Genomic DNA, 23,593 nt, shown 5'->3' with positions numbered 1-23,593 from the left:
GAGCTTGGGTTTGATTTTGACAAACCCTAAAAAATTTCAATTTTTTTTTCTTCAGATTATAATTCAATGCATATTGACAAATAATTTTAATGAATGAACATATATTTGATGCAATTCATGGCAATATCAAATTCACATAATTCAACAATTATGGATATAATGCAAACACAATTTATGTAGAATCTAAAATTCGAAAAACGTAAAGTTGGGTCATGCATTATGGTGAATGTTCATGCTATCAGGGCTGCAGAAATATCAAGATAAAAATTATTTTTTTGGAAGAACCTAATTGTGGATGAACTGGTTTGATGCAGAAAGCTTCCACGTCAAATTTCTAAGCGCAGTAGTAGGAGCATGCTGGTAACGTGTTGTGGCCTATATTTAACTAACAAGGGAAAGGGGGTCGGTGGCACATAGAGAAAATATAGAGAGATGTGTTTGTAGAATTGTGTAGAGGCTGTGTGTTATTCACCCCTACGTAATGCCTTTATTTATAGTAATAAGAGAGAAAAGAAATCCTTCTCCTCCAAGGACTACAAGTCCATATAGGAAAGAATAACTATAATCAAATCTAATCTAGAATTTACATCATCACACTTAAACAAGAAGTTTATAACAATATTCATATTTTTTAAATATATATAAGTATAGTTTTTTTTAGGTGTAAAAAGATATTTATTTATATGATAAATAGTAAATTTACTCAAATATGCCTAATCCATCTAGGTGCCTAGGTCCCACTATGACAGCCCGTCCCGGACTTTTCGTACCATAGGGGTGAAATAACGGTTTTGCCCCTAATGGATAATTGTTGTTTGTGTGGTTGTTTTGGGTTCTTGGTTGGTTGCATCCCAACCACACATCCATCATCATCCTCATCCCCCTCTACTGTTGACCCTATCTGTCCCGAGACCCTCTCTTTCTCTCCCTTTCCTATCTTCTTCTCCATATGTATGGACAACACCAAAATAAGTCGAAATCGTGGTAGATCGAGGAAACAAATTACACACTTGTGCTCGTGAGATTCTTAGGAGTTCAACCATACCCATTTCAGGTAAGGATACCTTCGTTTTCACGTCGAACTCGGGATCCCTGATTTTGATCACTGTTCATGCACATGTTAATTCTTGTGTTTTTGGGAATTTCAAACTTGTAGGAAGCTTGGTGAGGTTCTTAGAAGGCTCGGGGTGGTTCGTTTGAAGGTTTTGGACGCCGAGATCGTGAGTTGCAGGTTTGGCCGGAGTTGGTGGTGTTTTCCCAGCGAGATTCCATGGGTTTTAGTGCTTGAAAGTGGGATGGATTTGTTCCTCTTGTTGTAAGCTTCATTTTGGTACCAATTTTGTGAAATTTGGATGAAAAATGAAGAAGATATCAAGTTTAGAAAATTTCCCGATTTTCCGACGCCGGTGACGGCGCTGGAGTTTGGCCGGAGAAGATGACGGAATATTTCGTCAGTTTGGACGGAATATTCCTAACGGCGTTAACAGAATCAGTTAGATTTAACGAAATATTCCTGACGGCGTTAACTGACGCCGTCAGTGTGCCAGGCACGTGCCTACGCGTGGGCGGCGCGTGGGGGCATGTGCGACGTCGGAAAATTATTTTAAAAATATAGGGATGTTCGTGAGGTTGAGTAGACCACGTTGGTGTATTCATACACCCCATTTGAGCATTGTACGAGAAGTTATTTCGTAATGTTGGTTATGTGCTTTAAAATTAACGTTTTTATAGTTGTTTCGCATATAGGTGAGACCTATCCCGAGGACGAGTGCGGTCACTCGAGGCAAGGGGGTTACGACCCTTCTACATACCAGTGAGTGGGCTTTTGGTTTTCCGTATATACCCATATACTTATGTTTTTCCCAGAAAGTAAAATGAAACGTTTATACGTTTATATGCTATGCATTATGTTTGCCCATTTAATTATGCATTATTAGTTGCATATGTATTTGTGTGTTGGTGCTGCGGACGCACAGGTAGCCAGGTAAGTTATGGTTTATGTTTATGTCCAGTAGTGATTTGAGATGCATAGAGAGCTCATAACCTGCACCCCCGGTGTTAGTGCTCCCGCCCATAGTTGGGCACAGTCCTTCACGTGATGTTCACCTCCCGCACCACACGCTCATCTTGGATCCAAGTTAGGTGCATAGTCCTGTTGTACAGACCACTTTAGGTGGTTCCAACTCGTAGGTGACCCGCGATTATTCGCCCAGTCTTCATGTGATTGTAGCACTTGAGTGTACTTATTATACACCCAGTCCTGTCGTACAGACCACTTTAGGTGGTTCAGACTCGTGTGCAGGTATAGTTAGTGAGTTGGGGATTCGAGAGATTCAGCCGTACAGGTCACGTTAGGTGACTCCGGCTAACAGATTACATGGCATTGTTTGGCATTACTTGAGTACTTGCATTTTATTTCGAGGCATTTGGCATGGCATTTTCCTGAGCATGATTTATATATATGTATATATTCTATTTTTTTTGGAAGTATACAGGTTTTACGGCGAGTGGTTAGAACTTTGTTTATGAAATGATTTTTGAAAAGCTTTGTTTTTGCCCACTCACACTTTCTGTTTTGCGCCCCTCCAGGTTCTAGTTGGCTAGCACTTTTGGTGGCTCCCCAGAGGATTTCCGGGCATATCTGACAAATTATCACCAGTGTAGGACCACCTTTGGGTGTGTTTATTTAGGGTTGTTTCTTCCGAACTGCACTAGGTCTTTTGTGCTTTGAACTTTGTTTCTCACACTTACGCTTGCACATGTATGTTATTACTTTGTGTATAGCTAGGTTTGTATTTATTCGTACTTTTATTATTATTTATTAGCTTCCGCACTGTGCACATGGTTATGTCACTTCCACGTGACGGCCAGCATGCCCTGATCTCGGTCGAGGTGTGTCACCCACCCAGCAGCCCAACTAGCACCTAGCACCTTTTACAACCATGCCGGTGAGAACATATTTTTATTTTTTATTTTTTAACATATTTTTTATTTTTTATAGTTTTAATTTGAAATAACGGCTGGATACAATGCAACACCGACTTTTATCCTGAACTACTTGATCTCTCACTATAACTGAGCAATGCCTTATGACCAAACCTAATCGCATCTAAAATCTAATCCCTTGCTGCTTCAATTACATGTGGGTTTTGTGAACTCAAAAGGTGGCTGTGAAATGAGTGTGGAGAAGGATGGATCGTCTGTAATCCGTTCCACCATGTAGGCACCAATTGCCGGAGTTTAGCTACAGTACATTAGGTGTTTTTAGGTTTTATTGTTTAAAATAGGTGTAAAGGTAAATCTACATAAGGAATTGGGTTTGTGAGTATAATTTAGGTAGTAAACGAGAGTTTAATGAGATATTGGTAGCTTAATTAAACATAAGATGGGTATAGAGAGTAAGTTATGTGTAAAGAGAGATACGATTTCAAACAAAATTTCTCTCTTTTGAATGTGGGTGGGAATTAATTGATTTAAAAAATAAAAAATAAAAAAAAAAAAAAAGGGCGACGCTGGGCCGCTGGAATTATTGGTGAGAGATAATGGGCCGAAGGAATCTGGGTAGAGTAATAAAAAAAAAATTAACAAAAAAAAAAACGAGAATTAGGCCAAATTTGGATCTTTAGTTGGGCCCAATTTGTGAGCTATGGGGTTCATACGGCTACCTCTGCATACGATGACTTGACATATAAGATAGGGAATATGGAAGAAAATGGAGTTTGAGAAGACAGGTGCCACAAATTAAGTTTGAGTGTTTTAGATAATTGAAGAGAAGTTTCGGACCAGAAATAAAAACAGAAGAAAGTTTGAATATTAAAAAAATGTAAGAATTATCCGCACAGAGATAAAGGCCACTATCTCAACTCTCACTGTATCAGTGCTGCTGCTGCTGCAGGCGTCCACCATCAATCGGAATCAATCACCCACATCTGGCCCTTCCCTCCAAAGAGTGCTACGTGTCCACCCAGCAGCAGAGATGAATCAAACGTGGCAGTTATTGAGCACCAAGACAAGGAAAAATTTTTAGGAGTGCCGGGTACACCAAAAATTTTTGGTGTACCCTCACTCATAAAAATTTTATTTTATTTTTTTATTGAAAAATAAGTGAGGTAGGGTCCACCATTATGAGTGAGGGTACACCAAAAATTTTTGGTGTACCCGGCACTCTGAAAAATTCCTCCAAGACAAGTGACGACACAAGAGCAGCCGCCGCAGCAGCCTTCACTCATCACTCATCTCATCTCCATCTCTTCTCCTCAGCTCCCACCATCTCACACGTATTTGTCTTTCCTTTTACTAATTTTAAAAATAACCAAAAATTAAATTAAGAAGCGAATAAATAATTAGTGGAATTTATTGATAAGCGATAAAAAGGGCAGGGATGGAACGGAAGGCCCAAGAAACGAATGGATGAGAGAGAGGTCAGATTCCTCACGGCTCTCATTAATCCACTTGTTTCTACATTCTTCCTATTCATTTTTCCGTATATATTATTCTAATATTAATTATTCCATCAGTGAGAGAGAGAGAGAGAGAGAGAGCGCGCATCTGAAGAGAAGAGGAGAGGAGAGAAGAGAAGAAAACTAGAAAAGAGTTACTTGTGTGTGTACCTGACATCTTGCCGTCCTTGTCGTGATGGTGGTTATGGTGGTGCGGGGTGCTTTTCCTTTTCTTTTGTTTTCCATGATACACCAATAGCATTAGCAACTTCCCTCTCGTCGTCTTCCAAATATCCAAAACACCGTCTTTATCATCTCAATTAACCTAATTCGTTTCCATTTTAGGTGCCTACCAGGCTTGTCTTTCTCATTTTTGTGTCCATCGACAACCATTAAAATTCTACATTGCTAATTAATTTAATCAAACCTCTTTAATTTTAATTTTTCAAACGACACACTATCGTATCTCCTCTGTGGGCACTTGAGGGAGAGCATCTTAATCTAGTGACCATCTAATCACCCCATACATGTGTTAATCTCAAGTGAATCTCGAATCTACAAAATACTACCATCTTTAGAATGTCGACACCAAAGGCAAGACAAATTCGTTCGGCTAAAACATGACTGTTTCTCAAGGAATATCGAATTGTAACCCTAGAAATACTTTTTATTTTTTCCGAGCTAAAACTAGTCAGTTTTATAACAAGAATATACATCTGAGGTGCCATACTCTTTCGACACATTCGCACTTGCCCTCAAATTCCAGTTTCACCATTAATCCTCTACGAATTTAATTAAATATCTCAACATAGTGCCATGACAGATGTTAATATTTCTCTCTAATTTCTTACCAAGCACACCAAACACAATCAAACATTCAACAGAACATCATGTTTTTGTTTTCACATAAAAACACCATCTATATGCACAAAATGTCTTCTGTTACTGTACATGTCATACATACATTCACACACATATATTGCCACTCAAACTCGACCATTATTTTGTTTTTCCAGCAACTAGAAAGGAACCCACAATATTTCTGTACAGGCCAGAGAGGGTAGCAGCTAGAAGCTGTTGTATATATATCCTACGGTTTCTTCTGATTCATTTACAAACTAGAATCCCAGACAGAGACACTGATGGATTACGGGACCATCGACCTGTTCCGTTCCTTCCACCGGAGCTAATAATTAAAAGCCATGCTACTTCTCCATCACCTAATACTGCTATATATGATTCTTCATATGTGCCCCTCTATTTTATCCCACTTTCATATTAAAACTACCTGTATGTCGATGCCGATGATTCACTATATAAACATGTGTATGTATCTATATATTTACCTACTCTAACTTAGTAGTGGGAATGGGAATCTAATCAAAAGGGTGCGCGATGAGGTATACCCTTACGTCTTCTGGCATTGCGGTGATTGTAAAGGGGAGGAGTGGATGGAGAAAGATTGGCAGTGCCCTCCTCATCACCCGAACTTGAGGTAGTCCTCTCCCCCACATGAGTCCCACGCTCGTAATTAAGTGCATTGCCATTCATCAGACGGTTGAACATATGCATTGTCTTCGTTATCTTCTTTGGAGTTGTTGATTCATCTGATTCTGACCCGCCATAGAAACCATCCCTGCTGTGCTTTGTTCTCATCACTGCAAATGTGAGCTCTCGGTCACCGCGCATTATTCCTCCAAGCTTCGAATAGCAAACCAAAATAATTAAGTGGGATTTAAATCAAACAAAAATCATAGAAATTGTTCAACCCCAATGCGTAGCACGGTCAAGTATAACCACAGTGGAGAGAAAAGATAACAGGGAAGAAAGCAGGGGGTGCAAACTAGTCCTTAATCCAATGTGATTCCAAAGTAATTAACCACCACACAATAAAACGAAGAATGCCAAAGTTGAACAATGAAATTATACAAATGAAAGGAAATGAAAGGGATACCTTGCAACCCAAAGAGCAGAACCGAAAGGAGTCGAGGAGGCTTCGGCAGCAAATCTCACAAGTGTTGGTGACTCCCTTTCCGGGCCTTGGCTGCGGCCTCTCATTCAGAAACACAATCTTTGCGCTGTTGATGATGTATGTCTGCACGCACGATATATCTATGTACTTCTGAATCTCATTCACTCTGACCACATCATGGTATGAGGACCGTCTTATCTACGGACATGAAACAAAACCAAAACCACCCACACCACGCATTAGTCCTTGTACACATGAAATCCCAATCAAGTCTTGACACTTAACGGTAATCAACAACAACGAAAAAGGGGAAATTAACAAGAAATTGAAGGCAATGAAGAAGGAAGGAACCTGGACAACGCGATGATCTTTGTGACGGATCAAACAGTAAGGGCAGATAGCATGCCCCACGCAATCCAAGCAGAACATGTTGCATTCGCTCTTGTTTGAATCGCCGTGAATCTCACAATGGACGAAGTAGTGTGCTCTTAGCATTGGTTTTAGCCAAGCCGGACAAATTGCATCGTCTTCTTCGCTCCCAATTCGCCCCATCGGTAGAATTGAACTCACCTGATTCACTCATAATTAGTATCATACAAATCATAATCGACAATTATACAACTGAGCAATATAATTTCATACGAACCAACAAGCCAACAAGCCAATTAGGAATCGAGCAAATTGAGCAATGCGGTGAGATTGTAATTCATTAAATAAATGATGAGATTAGGTATTGAATTAGCACCATGGCTCTCTTGTCTTTATGCTCTTTATCTTCTTCTTCTTCTTGTCTTGCTGATTGTCGATAGCAACTCCGAATCTGTCCAGCTTCTTTTCCTTCTTCCAAAACTAATTAAACCCTTCTCCTTCCACTTCCATTTCCACTTCCCAGAGATTAAGATTGAATCTTTCTGGAAAACACAGATTAAGAAAAGAAAACCTAACAAATTAAACAGAAATAAAACCACACAGAAAAAAAATAAATAAAGAAAAAGAAAAAAAAAAGCTCTGAGATTGTATTGCGACCATTATAACTATATGAAAGTGAAATTAAGGAAAAAAAGTAAACAATTAAGAGAGAATATGTAGAGAGAAGATTACGATAGCGAAATGAGACCTTAGAACTTGAAGGCAGGCAGGCAGGCAGGCAGGCAGGCAGGCAGGCGTTCTGAAATCGGCAGTGGGGAGAGAGAGAGGAGGGAGAGCAAAGCAGGACTAGTACCACTGCAAGTCTTCCAGGACTACTTCTAGGGTAAAACACGAGGTCACCGCTGTGAGATAAGTACGCCAAACTAGACTATATATTTCTATATTTATATTTATATGAAAAAGTGTTATTTGTATTTCAAAAATTTTATTTTACATTTTTTATAAGCTTATTTTTCTTTTTTAAAATAAAAAGTTTGAAATATAGAATGAGTTTTTTGAATTGTTAATAATAATTCTTTTTATATATATGCCTAATTAAAATAGAAATCACCGAAATATGGGAAACAATCCAGTTGCTTTATATATTCTAATTGCTAATCAAATTTATAAGGCAGTCGTTTAAAATCCTGCTTTTATTCTTAAAATAAACAATATGAAAAAAAGAAGGAAAGTTAAAACTGAAAAGGTGGAGGAAGAGGAGGAGCTGGACAGTGGAAAGGAAACGTGCCCACATTTCCTTACAGACGAATGTATCGACGTTCCATGGACTTCAAAGCATACATCCATCACAACTTATTCCTCCTTTACTACCCGCCCGATCACTCCACCTGTTTGTGCCTTGACCGTTCGATTGATTGGCTATGGGTGGGCCACTTGTTTAAATTTTGGCAAAGTGGGCCCTCTTTTGTAATTTACAGATGTTTGATTTTAGTGCCGCCACAAGTGCATGGTGTTCGGCTTAGAGTGTGTATCCGGCCCGGTCCAAACTCCAAATCTTCTCCTGTGGTAGTCAAAGCACAATGGAAATTTTTAGTTTATTAGAAACATGGTCATTAGATATGAGACGGAAAAAGTGGTTCACATAGTCTATTTTAGAGCTCCAATTAGGGCTTTATAAAATAATCTCTTCCAATGAGGGGCTATTTGTGCTTCCTAAAATACCAAATTGTGTTTCCTACACACTCCAAGCATGAGCCCAAACTAAAAAATTTAGGATTTGTTACAAATTTTATAATAAAATGTGAATGTGTAAATCCTAGATAGATTTGGTTACTAGTTATTCTTTTCCTATATGATTGTATTTACTTGGTGGACAAGTAATTCCTCTCCTCTTTACTACTATAAATAAAGGCATTGTGTAGGGGGAATAACAACATCTCATATACATACAGAAATCCCTCAGTTTCTCCACACTCTCTCTCTTTACCGCACCCCCTATTCCCTTGTCAATAAATAGGCCACAACACTTTATCTACACGTTTCTTTGCTGCCCTAAGGAATTTGACATGAAATTTAGGATTCTCATTTTTTCTTTGTTTTATTTAACAAAGTAAATATACAAATGAACGGTTGGAAGCCAAAGTCATAGAAAAGAAAAGACTAATGAGGTAATCGCCAAATACCCGTCCCTTTAGTACCATCTGGGTCTAGGGACATCGTTTGTGATTGTGAAACACGACCAACCAATAATCTTTCTTTGCAAACCTTGGGCGTTTTTAAGGTGCGGACGTTAGAAATGGACCTTGCATGCCGACGGGAATCAGATGGTCATGATTTGCTCACGGTAAAACAGGGTTGTTGTGTCCTAGTGTAATTAAAAAAATTTAATTTTTTTTATAGAGTATCTTTTGTTAGAGAGAAAGGGGGAGGAGGGCTGAGGGTTACTTCGCCGTTCAAGAGGGAAAAAGATGTAGAGAAAGGGAGCTGGGTTGAGAATTCTGTTTGAGGTGGATTGAAGTTACATTGCGATTGTGACCCGGTAATCTTATACCTTCATTTTTTTTTCAATGGGTATGTTTTTGTCGCCAAGAGAGGGAGAGATTACGGTTTTCTTCGCCAAGAATGAGAGGCAGGACATAGGAGGTGGTGAAAAGGGTGAGCGCTTGATTTCATGTGGATTGAAATTGTGCTTGGATTGGAGTTGGCAAGGGTGGCTCATTCAGAACCATTGAAGAAATCAAGAACCTATATTATAATCCATTTCCATTGCATTTTGGTTTTTATAATTATGGGATTTGAATCTATAATAATGGTGGGTGGTTACTAGTGGATTTGGTTAAAATCATGAAATTGGATTTTGGATATATAGGTGCAAAACTTGTGTTGGGTTGTGATACGTTGTGTAGATTTGTAGCATGTACATTGAAGTTTAATTCAATGGGGATGAGTTAGAAATAGAAGAAATTGTGGTGGAAAGATATGATTGAATCTTGTGCAGAGATGGTTGAATTAGTTTCTTCCAATGGTAGACGACGAGTTGAAACCGAAATTGAGAATGGAGTTTGATTCATTGGATGAAGGGTATATTTTTTACAACAATTATGCACTTGCAACAAAGTTTGGGATTCAGGAGCATGGTAGTAAAAAGTCCAGTGTTAATTGTTAAGTAAGGAAATAATTTGTTTGTTTCATACAGGTCACACTAGGTCACTCCGACTCATGTGCTAGCCTAGATTGATGAGCTACAGGTCCAGTCATACAAGTCACGTTAGGTGACTCCGACTGGCATACTATTTTATATTGGTTTCACACCTGGCTTACATTTATTATTGCTGAGATATGATGACATGGCATACTTCATTTTTCGCTGCTCTTGTGCATTGGTTTTCATACCTATGTAGTAGTATTTTCTGAAAACTATACAGGTTTTATGGAGAGGGGTTATTATGTTCATAAATATAAATACGTTTTCAAACGCTTTGTTTTTGCCCACTCACCCTTCTGTTTTGCGCCTCTCCAAGTTCTAGGTAGTTGTTCATCTTTGGTGGCTCACGAGAACTACTTGGCGGTTCAAACGTTCTACTAAATAAAGTAGGGATCTTCTCCCTGTTTGTATAATTAGTACTTAGTTAGTTCGACTGCACTTTCGTTTCACTTATGCTCTGATATGCGTGTATCTTATACTTGATCACTTTCACACACTTACATATTATCTCTAGTTAAATAAGTTAGTTTTAGTTTTTATTTATTCGCCTTTTTCTTATTATTATCACTTCTGTTGCGCACTTAACTACGTCACCCTCACATGACGGCCAGCACGTTTTGACTCCGATAGGGGTGTGTCATATGGTTCAACAACTACAATCCAAAAAAATGAAGAAAAACTTTTATTTTCCACTTTTATAAATAATGCTTATTTTCATTTCGAAAACAGTAGTTTTAACTTTAGTTGAACAAATTTTTTGAGTTTGTGTCATGTCATCTGAGTAAAATAATACAACCATCTATCATTTAGAACAAGCTAAATAATAATATAGCATCCAAAATAAATGAAGAAAAACTTTTATTTTTCAGTTTTATAAACGGTGCTTATTTAATTTCGAAAAGTTATTTGAATTTTATAAAATATGGGAGAGTTAAAAGGATGGACTCACAAGTCTCATCCAACTTTGACCAAAGAGAGTGAGAAAGAAAAAGATAAAAGAATAGGTGGATAAAAAACGAAAGCTTTCCAAACCACATTTTTGCTTTATCAATGGTTAGGTTGCTCTCTTTCTTTTGCTCTCTGATCTCAGTATGTTATCAAATATTTACAAGGAATTAAAAGCAAAAGCAAAGCAATGCAATGCAAGAGGAAGAGGGTGTGTTTCAAAGTGAACAGGATATATCTTATATAAATAGCAGATATACCGTACTCTGTTAGAATTAAGATTACAATGATATGACAGCGGAAGGAAATTAAGAGACCTACATTCAAAACAATCCCTTCATTGCCAAAACTCTTCTTCTTTCATATTTCTTTTTCAGTTAGAGTGCTAAACTCTTCAGCGGGTAGAAGAGTTTCATTGTATTTTTCAAATTGAGGCCCAATGTATGTAGTGAGCCTCAAATATTGAGGCCCAATCTTTGTCATCAAGCACTGCTATTAACCACATGGTTGTGGATTCGATTCCTGCAGACAACACCAATGTTGATGCACAACATCAGATTGACTTTGGAACAACGTAAGTGTCTAGGTGTGATCTTCGCAAGGTTGCTTCTGTCACTTAGTGTAGCTAATATGCCAAGAGATCAAGATATGGAAGCAAACAGAAGATGCACGTGGTTCACTCTAAATTGGATTAAGCAAAATAACAACATTATAGATTAATTGTAGAATAATGGTCTATTTTTACAGTTGAAGAGAGTCGCACACTTTCTTCTGCAATCGATGTGGGACTCTAGAAGCTTTATTCTGATGTTGACACTTGTTGTATTGTTATTGGCCTCCTGGTTGGTGAGAAACTCTTGTGCTTTGGCTAAGGTGCCTTAAACGAATCCTTCAGTGGATTCTAAAGGTATGAAGTTTGTTGGAGTAGTTTTTGACCCGCCATGGAGTGAAACCTGCACAGGTCAAAGACAAAGAAACACAGTGGGTCCAAGCCCTGTGGAAGGTTGTCACGCCCCGATCCTGACATATGTCTAGGATCGACACATGACGTCACCAAATACCCGTATCTCAACATACCCCACCTCCGGGATATGGCAAATCACAACTCGAGAATCAAATCGCATAGTAATTTTTCGTATACTTTATGGCTGCATCTAACCTCCTCGTTAGACTGCCTACGCAACCTCATTAGGGATCAAGTCATTCGTAGTTCTCATTCACTAATTTAGACATATATTCTAGTGCGTTCTAATAGGAATACATAGCATCTGTAATCAATTATTAGAACTTGACATGCATGACATTACCAAGTTCAGGGCTACAAAACAAACCAACATGCCGTTCAAGATTCTCATTCTATCCATCATATAAATTCCATGTTTTCAGCACGATACTTCCATCCACAGTATGTAACATATCAAATAACCAACGAAGCACATATTATTCTCAAGCCACTTTGATCAACTAAAATAATCAGAATAATAACGACCATAACCAAGGTCATTCCGCAATATCGTCAATCAATCAATTCATGAATCAAAGATACATGATCTTAGCATTTAATTATGTTAATCAATGAATGCAGTAACATATCATTTCACAAATTTAACCACAGAACTCTATATATTCACAAGGTCTATTGTGGGTAATTCTCATTCACTCGAATCTAGGGTTCTAGACTAACCTTATAGGAATGAGCAAGAGCAAGGATTCCGGACCACTCAACGGAATCGAATGACACAAGGTTCCGGAGCACTCAACGGAACCAAAATATCAAGCGATTTCTCATAATCTATCCAGACCTGTCATATGTAAAATCAATGCCTACATCATGGAAATGGTGCACCGGCCAAACGGAACTCGGATAAGCTGCAGAGCTCAGGTGAGTGACAATAATTCAAGTATGCGATAATCAATAAAAAGAATGACCATCGATCATAGTTTATAAACCTCAAATATAAGTTCGTAATTATGAAAACATAGTCAAGTCTCTAACAACTTTGAGTCACCTAGACATCCAACAGCTTTTCCCATTCAAACCACCAAGATTCTCAAAAACCATCGTTCATATGTACATTAAAAACTAGGGCTAGAGACAGTTAGGCCGAAGCCTACATAAGTAACCAAACAGGAAGTGGCCCCCCATAGCTGATTAACCAAGCAGAACCACCCTTGAGTAGCCATGTAGGTAGTGACCCCCCATCACGGATTAACCAAGCAAAGTCACTCCCATGAATTTGTTAGGCAGTGATCACCCATCGCGGATTAACCAAGCACGATCCATAAATAATATGGTCCCGTATCGCGAATTAACCATGCAGGACCATTAGTGACCCCCCATTGCGGATTAACCAAGCAGAGTCATACCTACATAACTGTTAGGCAGTGATCACCCATCGTGGATTAACCAAGCATGATCACTCCTAAGTATACATGGCCATAAGGATCGCCCATCGCAGATTAACCAAGCACAATCCATAAATAATATGGTCCCCCATCGCGAATTAACCAAGCAGGACCATCCATGTACCCCTGCTACATGGTGCAGACTCGGTGTCACCTAATCCCGTGACACTAGGGTAACGGTCCCCTACTAGCCCTTGCATTTCTCAACATTTCAAATGTATATTTATAACACAATTCATAAACTTTCAATATGCACTTCAAATCACCTTTTCACAAATATTTCCAATCCATGAATCAAATCACATTTAATAAAAATAGATCGATGGCCAATTATAAAATCACATTTTAATAGAAAGCACATTTATAAAACCAAGTCATATCCACAAGATACTAATATAAGAAAATAGGGTAATTACAATTTCACATATAATAAAGTCACTCACCAAGACAAGTCCGCAAAGCCTCACTGAGTCTCTAGCAATACTAATTTTAGTAATTTAAATGGTTCAATACCTATTGACCAAAAGTCAACTTCCGATCAACGGTGGGATCCACGTCCCTACGTAATTTGATCAAGAAGATCCGCACATCAGATTTTGGATCCGTAACTTCCTAAGGTATGCATTATGCTCAAAGAACAACATACTAAAATCTCCACCAATTGTTAGAATTAAGTGGCGGTTAACAATTAATTTTACTAACGTAGGAATCCAATTCAGAAAGATCTGTACATCAGATTCTCGATCCATCAGTTCTAACTATCCTTAAATATTACGTTCTATAATGCATTAAATTTTGGTGAAGATCCAACGGTCTGATTGTCGATTCAAATTTTGATCAAGTGATGTATCATAATGAAACTAAGTTCAAACAATCAAACCACTTCATACGAATATCAATTATGAATTCAGGGCATCTAATTGGACTTAAAAAGACATCGTCGGGCCATTGGCCATGCGCCGCCGCACGCACCGCCGCAGGTGGTGGACGGCAGCCTCGACTCGCCGGAAAATTCAAAAATTACCAAATTTTACAGGCAAGTATATCTTAGTGAGGGGAGCAATTTTCATACCTGTGGGTATTCCTCGATTGATCGCCAAAACGAACTTCGACACCTCATCCAATGCTTGGGCCTTGCTCCAGGGTTAAGAGGAGTCTATTGGTAGTGATGATCGACGGTAATCATTGTCCGAATCACTGTAAAATGAGAAAACTCGCCGGAAAACCCTCAGAAATTTGTTGCTTCGACCTAGAAAGATGTAAAGGAAAAATGGAAATCCAACACTACAGGGTTGTAAGACTCATTAAGAGCTTTCCATGGACACCAAGATTACCAAAACGGAAGTCGGATGAAGAAGATATGGCCGGGTTAAAAATGGTGGTTCGCGGGTGAAAAATGACCCATTTTTGGGTCTCTCCTTTCCCCTCCCTTCCCATTGGTCACTCTTCCCTTCCTTTTCTCTCCCGCACACTCATCTTCTTCTCTCTCCCGCTACCACCTGGCAGGGACGAGTCTCTTTTTTTTTCCTTCCTGATTCATTCTCCTTTTCTCTCCCATTTCCAATTGGTCCCTCACTCTCTTATCTTATTGGTCCCTTTCCCACAAGGTGGGAGTTCCAAAATAAATTTTAAAATCTATAATTTAGTAACAACTTCAAATGTCTGTAATTATACTATTAAAACCCGGACTCCCAAACGGCTTCCGCCTATGTGCTTGTGGTTTCAAGATCTATTCGAAAACGTTATTTGTGACCTCGAAAGGTCAACGAATCTTAAAGATTAATTACGAAAATTCAAACCCGATAACTATGCGATTTAATTCCCAAAATTTACGGAATTAAAATTAAGTATTAAAATTAACGTAAACGTGAAATACGAATTTAAATTACCAGATAAAAATGAATAGTGAAATTCCAGGGACGAGATTTCACAAAAGTGGTTCCCGACATGGAGTTTTGATGCCTAAGTCGTGGTAGTGAGGAGGATGTAAAGTGTATTTCTAGGGTGTTCAGAGCTTACCTGCAATGAAGGGCCATGGGGCCTATTTATAGGCCTTCCATGGAGTCGGTCTACATCACCGGTTATTCCCCTTCATTGCCGGGAATAAGGGTTTGACGAGAAGACCATTCTGATGTACGGACGCCACGTCGAAGAATGACTGTTTGTCTCTTCTCCATCGTGGGTGGGCGGAGCAGCAACGATAGATTGGGTTGTCTGACACTTCACGTGGCCAAGAGGGTACTACGCAGTCTAGCCTACGCCACCGAACACCTAGACAGTTGACAGAGTCCGTACTCCGGACTGTTCCTATGAGAACCCGTATTTTATATTGGTGAAATCCTTATGTTTAAGTTATTATTTATTTTATTAGACTTGAAGCTAAGTTTTGGAATATTTTTCTTAGTTAAGCCCTAGAACCATGCTTATGCTTAGTCATAAGTTTATAAGGTGGACGTGTGAAGCTTACCATGCGGCCTTATGTCTTATCCTTTTTAAGGTGCTTGTAAGCACCATGCTGGGTTGGACGTGTAGCCCCACAATTCAAGTCTTGCATGCAGTTGACACATCTTATTGCCACCATTTAATCATTAGCTTAATCACCTAGTTAGGTGTCATCTCCTCATGTTATAATTCCATGCCAATTGACACGTGCCTTTATGAGTCACTAAGTTTTGGAGCCGCTCGGTACTATAAATAGGGACTCCATCTCTCTGTTTTAAGAATGTGAGTTGGATTGGCAATAATGACACACCCCGACCGAGATCAGGGAGTGCTGGCCGTCACACGAAGGTGACGTAGCCATGTGCGCGTGCGGAAGCTATTAAGATAGTAATATAAAAGTATGAATAATTAAAAACTAGCATACAAAGTACTAAAACAAGTGCTAGCGTATGTGAGACACACTTTCAGAGCAAGTCTACAGCAGTCAAAAAGGAAAGATGCGACATAAATACACCCGAAGGTGACCCTACAATGGTGAGTGTCTGTCAGAAATGCCGGGACGCCCTCTGGGAAAAACCACCGAACCTGCTAGACCACTAGAACCTGGAGGGGCGCAAAAACAAAAGCGTGAGTGGGCAAAAACAAAGCTCTTTGAAAACTCTTTAGCAAAATACATTCTAACCCCTCGCCGTAAAACCTGTATACTTCCCAGAAAATGAACATATATATATACGTATGTATAGATATGCCAATCATGCTCCAAAATATGCCATTCATGCTCGAGAATATGCCACAACGGAATCTCATAATCAAATGTAAATGCTCAAGCGTAATTCACATCAATAACATATAATCTGGCAGCCGGGAGTCACCTAACGTGACCTGTACGGCTGCATATAGAGCTCCAATCTCATCTCAATAACTGAATCTGCACACGAGTCGGAACCACCTAACGTGGTCTGTACGACAGGCTTGGTGTAATATATATATATATGCTCTAGTGCTACGATCACGTGAAGCTGTGCGATAAATCGCGGGTCACCTACGAGTCGGAACCACCTAATGTGGTCTGTACGACAGGCTGTGCACCTAACTTGGATCCAAGGCGAGCATGCGGTGCGGGAGGTGAACATACACGTGAAGGCTATGCCCCTAACTCTGGGCGGGAGCACTAACACCGGGGGTGCAGATTATGAGCTCTCTAAGCATCTGAAACTACTACTGTATACAAACATGAATACCACTTACCTGGCACTTACCTGTGCGTCCACAGCACCAATACACATATATAAATGTATGCCGCTACTAATGCATGTGATGATGCATAAGTGAAAATAATAAGGTGCATGGCATAAATCAATTACCCTTTTTAATCTATTTCTGGGAATATAAATGTATATAGGTATATACGGAAAACAAAAGCCCACTCACTGATAAGTGGAAGGGTCGTAGCCCCCCTGCCTCGAGTGCGTACGCTCGTCCTCGGAATACGTATCACCTATACGCGCAAAAGCTACGAAAACGTTAATTTAAAAGCACATAACCAACTTCTCGTAATAACTTCTCATACATTGCTCAAAATGGACAATTGAATATACCAACGTGCTCTACACAACCTCAGGATCACAACCATATTTTTAGAATATTTTTCCTCCGCCGCACGCGCCCCCACGCGCCGGCCAAGGCACGACCCTACGCGCCCCCCACGCGCGGCCACGTGCCATGCACACTGACGGCGTCAACTGACGCCGTTAGGAATATTCCGTTAAAACTGACAGATTCCGTTAACGGCGTCAGGAATATTCCGTCAGATTTGACGAAATATTCCGTCACCTTCTCCGGCGAGACTCCGGCGCCGACGACGGCGCCGGAAAACTGGGAATATTTCCAACCGTGTTTTCTCACTCGTTTCTCAACCGTTTTTCATGATTCAAACGCCAAAATGAAGCTTAGGACTAGTAGAACAACGTTAGAGCACTTTTAAAAGCTAAAACTCACTAGATCATACCTGTCCACAACTTCAAAAACCGGCCAACTTTGAACAGGACGATCCCGACGTCCAAACTCGTCCAACGAAGTGCTCCGAGGTTCCTTGGGACCTCACTAAGACATCTACAAGCTTAGAAATTCCAAAAACAGGCTAGTTTAAGGTTTGCATGAATAGTAACTAAAACGGACCTCGTCGAAACGACGTGAAAACGTTAGAATTCTTACCTGAATTTGGTATGGTTGTGCTCCTCACAACCTCACGAGTTCAATGGTGTAATTGGTTTCTTGATTTGTGAAGGTTTGAGTATATGTGTGTGTTGTCCGTATGAAGAAAAGAAGAAGAAGAAGAATAATGGAGCTCGGGGAGAGAGAGAGAGAGAGACAGAGAAGAGACAGAGAGTGAGGGAATCCCGGGAGAGAAAGAGAGTGTGTATGAGTGTGTGTGGTCCTACAACACCACACAACACAAAACTACACGTAAAGTAACGAACTAGGGGTAAAATGGTCAATTCACACGTACGTTTTAATAATCCCGGGACGGGATGTCACAAATAAGGTCTATGGTTGCATGCATGTTAATGAGAAAGGAACCATGAGAGTTTGACATGCAAAGTGTTAGTCCTAATATGTGTGTGTGGAGAGAGATCGAGTTACAAAGAGACAAGAAAGAGAGTTTGGGTTAGTATGCTTGTTGTGTGGAGATTGTTAGTTGGGTTGTCTTGCCAAAGCTTGGATAATCGAGGTGAGTGGTTTATATAATGTGTTGCAAATATTCTTATTTTCTAATAAACGAAAACCATGAGACATCATGGGTTTTGAGCTATTTTTTAATCTCTCGATTTCAAGTCAAGCATGATGGATTTTGTGAAGTACTTTCAGAGTTGTTATATATATATATATATCTGATCAGTGAATTGTTTGAGATGTTCATGGAGCATGAGAACTTTGGTGTTGCATTAATCCGAGGGATAAATGTAAAGTGCACACGGGGACATTAGGGCAAAATGGCCATTAGGGGTCACGTGGTGAGTTACAATTTATGAAGGATATAGTGGACATGTGAAGGGATGATGTGATATGAAATTACGTGATTAAAGCTTTGATATTATTATTGTATTTTCTAGAGTGTGTAAAATGGCATCTCTTGACTGACATGTTATATATTCTACTCACTGAGCAACGGTGGTTGTTGCTCACCCCTCACCTATTATTTTATAGATGAGTTATTTGGCAAGATAAGTGTTGGAAGAGCTGAGGTTGTGATTGAGGAGAAATTTAAAGATTTTAATTTATTACTTTTATACACCTTGCAAGGATTTTGGAGTTATTTTTAATAAGAGGAGTTCATTTTCCAACTCGTGTCAATTTCATTTTATTTATTTTTACTTTTATTCGCGTTCCGGGCGCGGGGTTTTATTTTTTCACCGACCCCAAGTTCGGGATGTGACAGTTCCAGTTGACTCTGAGAGTAAGTCGATTATGTTCGTCCACACTGGGAACTACCTGATTGGATCAATCCTCTAAGGGGGTAGGCCTCGCTCCCGATGGTGCGAGTGTATGTGATATTCACTCCAGATAGGCGATAATCTAAGGTCTTACAAAGTTGATCGGTACTCAGTAGTTTGGAGATTAGTGAAGTATGGTATAAACCACGAATATCTTGTAACAAAAGAAGAATTTTTTTTGTCATTTTTTTCATTTTTGTCCTTATCATTAAATAAAGTTATTAGATTGCTTTTGGTTGAATTTTAAAGTTTTGAGGTTATTTTCATTAGTTTTTCTTTTAATAAATTATTAAGAGGTAATTATTATTATTAAAAATCTAAATATTATCCCTCAACAATAATTAAAAAATTATCTTAACATCTCACACATCTAACGCCATTAATTGCTCATGCTAATGGTGTAATATTGAGTCCAAACACTACTAGCGAGTTCTAATAAAGTTGTGATATATGTCTTGAGTCGTAAAGATACACGTATCAAGGAATATCGTGTTTTATTTTTTTAATTTGTAGTTTCGTTTGTGTATTTCTTGGTGTAAAGGATAGAAAGTGAGTACTATAAAAGAGAATCACTTGAAAAAAAAACACACAACTAATAATTGGGGAATCACTCACTCCAACAAGAAATTGAAAAAACGAAGCATGCTTTTTAATATTTGTCGTAAGATGCTCTACAAACCAACAAGCAAAGTGAGCTAATTAAAGAAAAATATTAGAAAGATCATATTTTATATTATATTGGTATACCATATGATGTGTAGTAAGTCAATTAATGGATTTATCTCATTAGATATTTATTGTATACATTAATTGTCAGATTATATGATATACAAATGTAGTGTAAAATAATAATCTCGTTAGCATTATTCATAATTAAAAGCAGATAAGGAAGCAAAATTTTCCTTGATTTCTCTTTGTATCGGATTTTCGTCGAAGACCAATGCAATTGCCCACGACTAAAGTATTTAAAAGACAAACGCCTTGACTTTGGTGCGACGGTATCTTCTTTTTCCACAGCAAAGTGCACAAGTGCTTTGTGCCCTCAACCCCTTTACTCAATTTTCTTTGAGTAAAGCTATTCATATCACGTTTTTGTATCATATTTTTATACCATCTTAGGTAGTATTTGATGTAGACAACCACATCATTTGAATTAATCAGATTTTTAGATTTAATTCATTATTTAATAAACTAATAATTAAAAAAAAACTAGTTAATTAAATGGTGATTGTGGTATATGAAGAGTCTTTCTCCATCATTCATTTTCTTCGTGACCTTGAGATGAGACTTAATTAGTGCAAGCTTTAACTCCACAATTTTTTTAGTTCTAATTATTTGATTAAGGTTGCGTTAGTTTCATGTACAACATGTTTCACGTAGGGCAAATGGAGTGGCTCACAAGATCAGATCACCCAACATGGCCTTTGAAATCGTTGTTGCAGCTGTTGTGCCTTGATGTCAAGTTTGCCTTCTTGTCGGACGATAATTTTCTTGTATTTTATTAAAAGTATGCGGATCTCCTTTATATATATATATATATATATATATATTAATTTTGCTAAGGTTTCCCATATAATTTTACTTGGATAAGATTTTATCCGAGAACATTTTCTTTGCCACATGTCCACGCTTTGATTAATTCACCAATGAAATGTCAATTTCTCAGGAAAAAAAACAAACAAACAAACCACTAGAAAAATGTGAGAAAATCAAATAATTAAACAATTTTCAGTTTTATTGATTTTATGCTTAGATTATTCTTGATTCTTGAATGAGAGGTAAAACTAAAAGGATGGACATTTTCGGACTACAGTTCACGTTGAAAGGTGAACCCCAAACAATGTAGCCTTATAAATCCTCAATTTAGGTCCTTGATCATTAGATCACTTTTCCCCAAATAGTGTCAACTTTTTTAGCATAAATATTCTCCCTTGTGCTTTGCAATTTGCACCACCAAAATAACAAGCTAGCTAACCAGAGATCCATTACTCGACCAGCTGCAGAACCAACCATGATGATTAGCAATAAACCCTTGAAGAAGACAAGAACTTTTCTCCTCAGGAGGTCAGAATCAACTGCCTCCCAATCCCAATCCCAACCCCAATCCCAATCCCAACCCACAAAGCTGGATAATATTGTCCCTAGAAATAATAAGTCTCCTTTGCTCGAATTCCCCACATCTCCTCAACTGATATTTGGGGAAGAGATACTTCAGTTCGGTCATCACCAACACCCTCTGTCCCAAGTGATCCTGCCCGACCTCTTCACCTGCGCCGGCTGAAAGGAGTACGGCGCCGGCAAGAGGTTCATTTGCCAACAATGTGATTTTCAGCTCCATGATTTTTGTGCCTTGGCTCCTCCAGCTCTAAAGAACCATCCCTTTCACTTCCAACACCAACTTGTTTTCTATTCTAAAGCAGGTAATTCATTCATAACGTACGTCACTCTCATAATCAATTGTCATGCATATGTACATATCAGACGTCGTTATTTCATGTACGTAGACTAATTTAAATACAGGTTATCTTGAAACAATTCTAAACTAGCTAGCTAGTGGCTACTCGTACCAAACTGTTGGTTACTAATTAGATGCTTACATTCTAATACATACACATGTGTCTTTCCTTTTATGCGATACCACGCTGAATATTTTTTTCATTTAGTTAAAGGAGGAATTGCACAATCCAAGTGCGATGTTTGTCACAAGCCAAGCAAAGGTTATGCTTTCAGATGCAGCGCATGCAGCTTCCAGATGCATCCTTGCTGTGCGATGTTGTCTTCAGAAATAAACCTGCAGACTCACCCACATACCCTAAGGCTTTTACCAGCAGCAGCAAGTGGTGGTAGTGGCGGAGATTCTTCTGGTAGCAGTTTTGTTTGTGCGGAGTGCAGGAGGAAGAGGTCGGGCAGGGTTTACCACTGCAAGGTGTGTGATTACCATATTCATGCAGTTTGCGCCAAGAACATGATAAATGGGCTGCAAGAAAACGGCCTCAAGGGGCGAGAAAAGCCGAGTGTGTTGGGGACTGCTGCTCGCCTCGCATCTCAAGTCGTCATTGAATTCATAGGCGGCCTCATTGAGGGGCTTGGGGAAAGTGTTGCCGAAGTATTCGTTCAGAATATTGCCCGATCAGGAAGACCCAATGCCCCTAATTGATCGATGAAGCTCTCCACTTTGGACTGTATATTTATGAATTACCAAATAGAATATGACAGGTTCATCGTACGGTGTCAGTCATGTATTATTTACTTATTCATTTCACTGTCTTTCCCGATCCTATTCGGCTACATAATATAACGGTCTTGTATGATAATGGGTGGTTGACACGTGGTGTGGACTAAAAAGACCAAGTCAAGTTGCCTAGAGCAATTTTCTACTCCCTGTTCCTAAGTATGACTTATTTCTCCTCATAATTTAGACAAATATCGTATGAAATATTCCCTCGGCCGAATAGAAATAGTGCAAGATTAATACATGATAATTTATAATAAGTCTTTTTAAGACAACGTGATCTCTCATACTGACATAACTCCTCAACTTAGTCTCTAACAATAAAAATCGATAGAAGTTAGTCTCGAATTTGTTAATCATAAATATTTTTTATCATTCGTTTCGGTTTTCATTTGCTATTTAGTTTGATGATGTGGCACATAAGTGATCCCTTCAATCTAATAATGTGTCGCTGTGTAGATTAATAAAACAAAATTATTATTTGAAAATAGTTTAGGTCTTCAAAATAACTAAATTTTTTCTTAGTGAAGAGAACTTAATAAGGAAAAACAACTTAAAAAAGGTGAGCGGTCGCTGACATCTAGGTTACTTGGGAGATGGTTGCGTCGGCTGGATGAGAGGACCTATTTTTTTAATTCTTTAAAAACTATTTTTTTATGGTTATCCACATGGCAACACATGATTGAATTGATGGTATCACCTCATATGCCTTATCATCATACTAACATAAAATATAACAAAATCTAACGACAAGACAAATGATTTATGATGAACATACATAGTGACCACTTTTATCAATTTTCATTTTCAAAGACCAACAAAAAGTTATAACAATCTTAGATATTATTTTGGCTAAAAAAATCTTTATAAATACACGTCTTGTTGATGTTGTGACATGTTCAACAGAAATACTATAGTACTCCAACGGTCCAAGACCGAAAGGGACGAGGTCGAAGGCGTAATAGACATCTTTACCGTTTGTCAAATAATATCAATCTCTGAAATTTACACCCGAAAGAAACATTTAAAAAAAATCTAGAAAGCAAGAAATACGCTTAAATAAACTATATTCAAATACGATGAAACTGT

At 38.6% G+C, this 23,593-nt stretch overlaps 1 protein-coding gene and 1 non-coding gene across 3 annotated transcripts; one reads left to right on the top strand and one right to left on the bottom strand.

Annotated features, from left to right (window-relative positions):
* Positions 1–5,315: 5,315 nt before the first annotated feature.
* On the bottom strand, positions 5,316–7,697 carry LOC103938758 (protein RGF1 INDUCIBLE TRANSCRIPTION FACTOR 1). Of its 2 annotated transcripts, none has more exons than XM_048576852.1 (5): positions 7,513–7,697; positions 7,157–7,322; positions 6,763–6,981; positions 6,394–6,609; positions 5,316–6,140 (listed from the first exon to the last, which is right to left on the bottom strand). In XM_048576852.1, exons 2-5 carry the CDS (start codon positions 7,157–7,159, stop codon positions 5,820–5,822), a joined length of 759 nt encoding a protein of 252 aa, XP_048432809.1. In that variant the 5' UTR covers positions 7,160–7,322; positions 7,513–7,697; the 3' UTR covers positions 5,316–5,819. The 2 variants fall into 2 exon arrangements, with proteins under 2 accessions (XP_048432809.1, XP_009347077.2); XM_009348802.3 differs by having other exon boundaries at positions 7,529–7,697.
* A 13,416-nt stretch (positions 7,698–21,113) lies between these two features.
* Positions 21,114–22,649, top strand: LOC103952935. Its single transcript, XR_007255478.1, has 2 exons — positions 21,114–21,692; positions 21,936–22,649. It is a non-coding gene; the product is annotated as an uncharacterized LOC103952935 (transcript).
* Positions 22,650–23,593: the final 944 nt, after the last annotated feature.

The sequence above is a fragment of a genome, unplaced genomic scaffold (genome assembly GCF_019419815.1).
Source record: "Pyrus x bretschneideri cultivar Hongxiangsu unplaced genomic scaffold, Pyrus_bretschneideri_v1 Contig91, whole genome shotgun sequence".
Lineage (NCBI taxonomy): Eukaryota > Viridiplantae > Streptophyta > Magnoliopsida > Rosales > Rosaceae > Pyrus > Pyrus x bretschneideri.
Note: the sequence above shows the minus strand (reverse complement) of the source record. Positions and strands in the feature narration are given on the sequence as shown.

Coding starts and splice junctions, on each gene's coding strand:
- LOC103938758 (XM_048576852.1), bottom strand. Junction 6,610..6,762: donor AAGATCATCGCGTTGTCCAG/GTTCCTTCCTTC, acceptor TCATGTCCGTAG/ATAAGACGGTCCTCATACCA. Junction 6,141..6,393: donor TCTGCTCTTTGGGTTGCAAG/GTATCCCTTTCA, acceptor TGCTATTCGAAG/CTTGGAGGAATAATGCGCGG.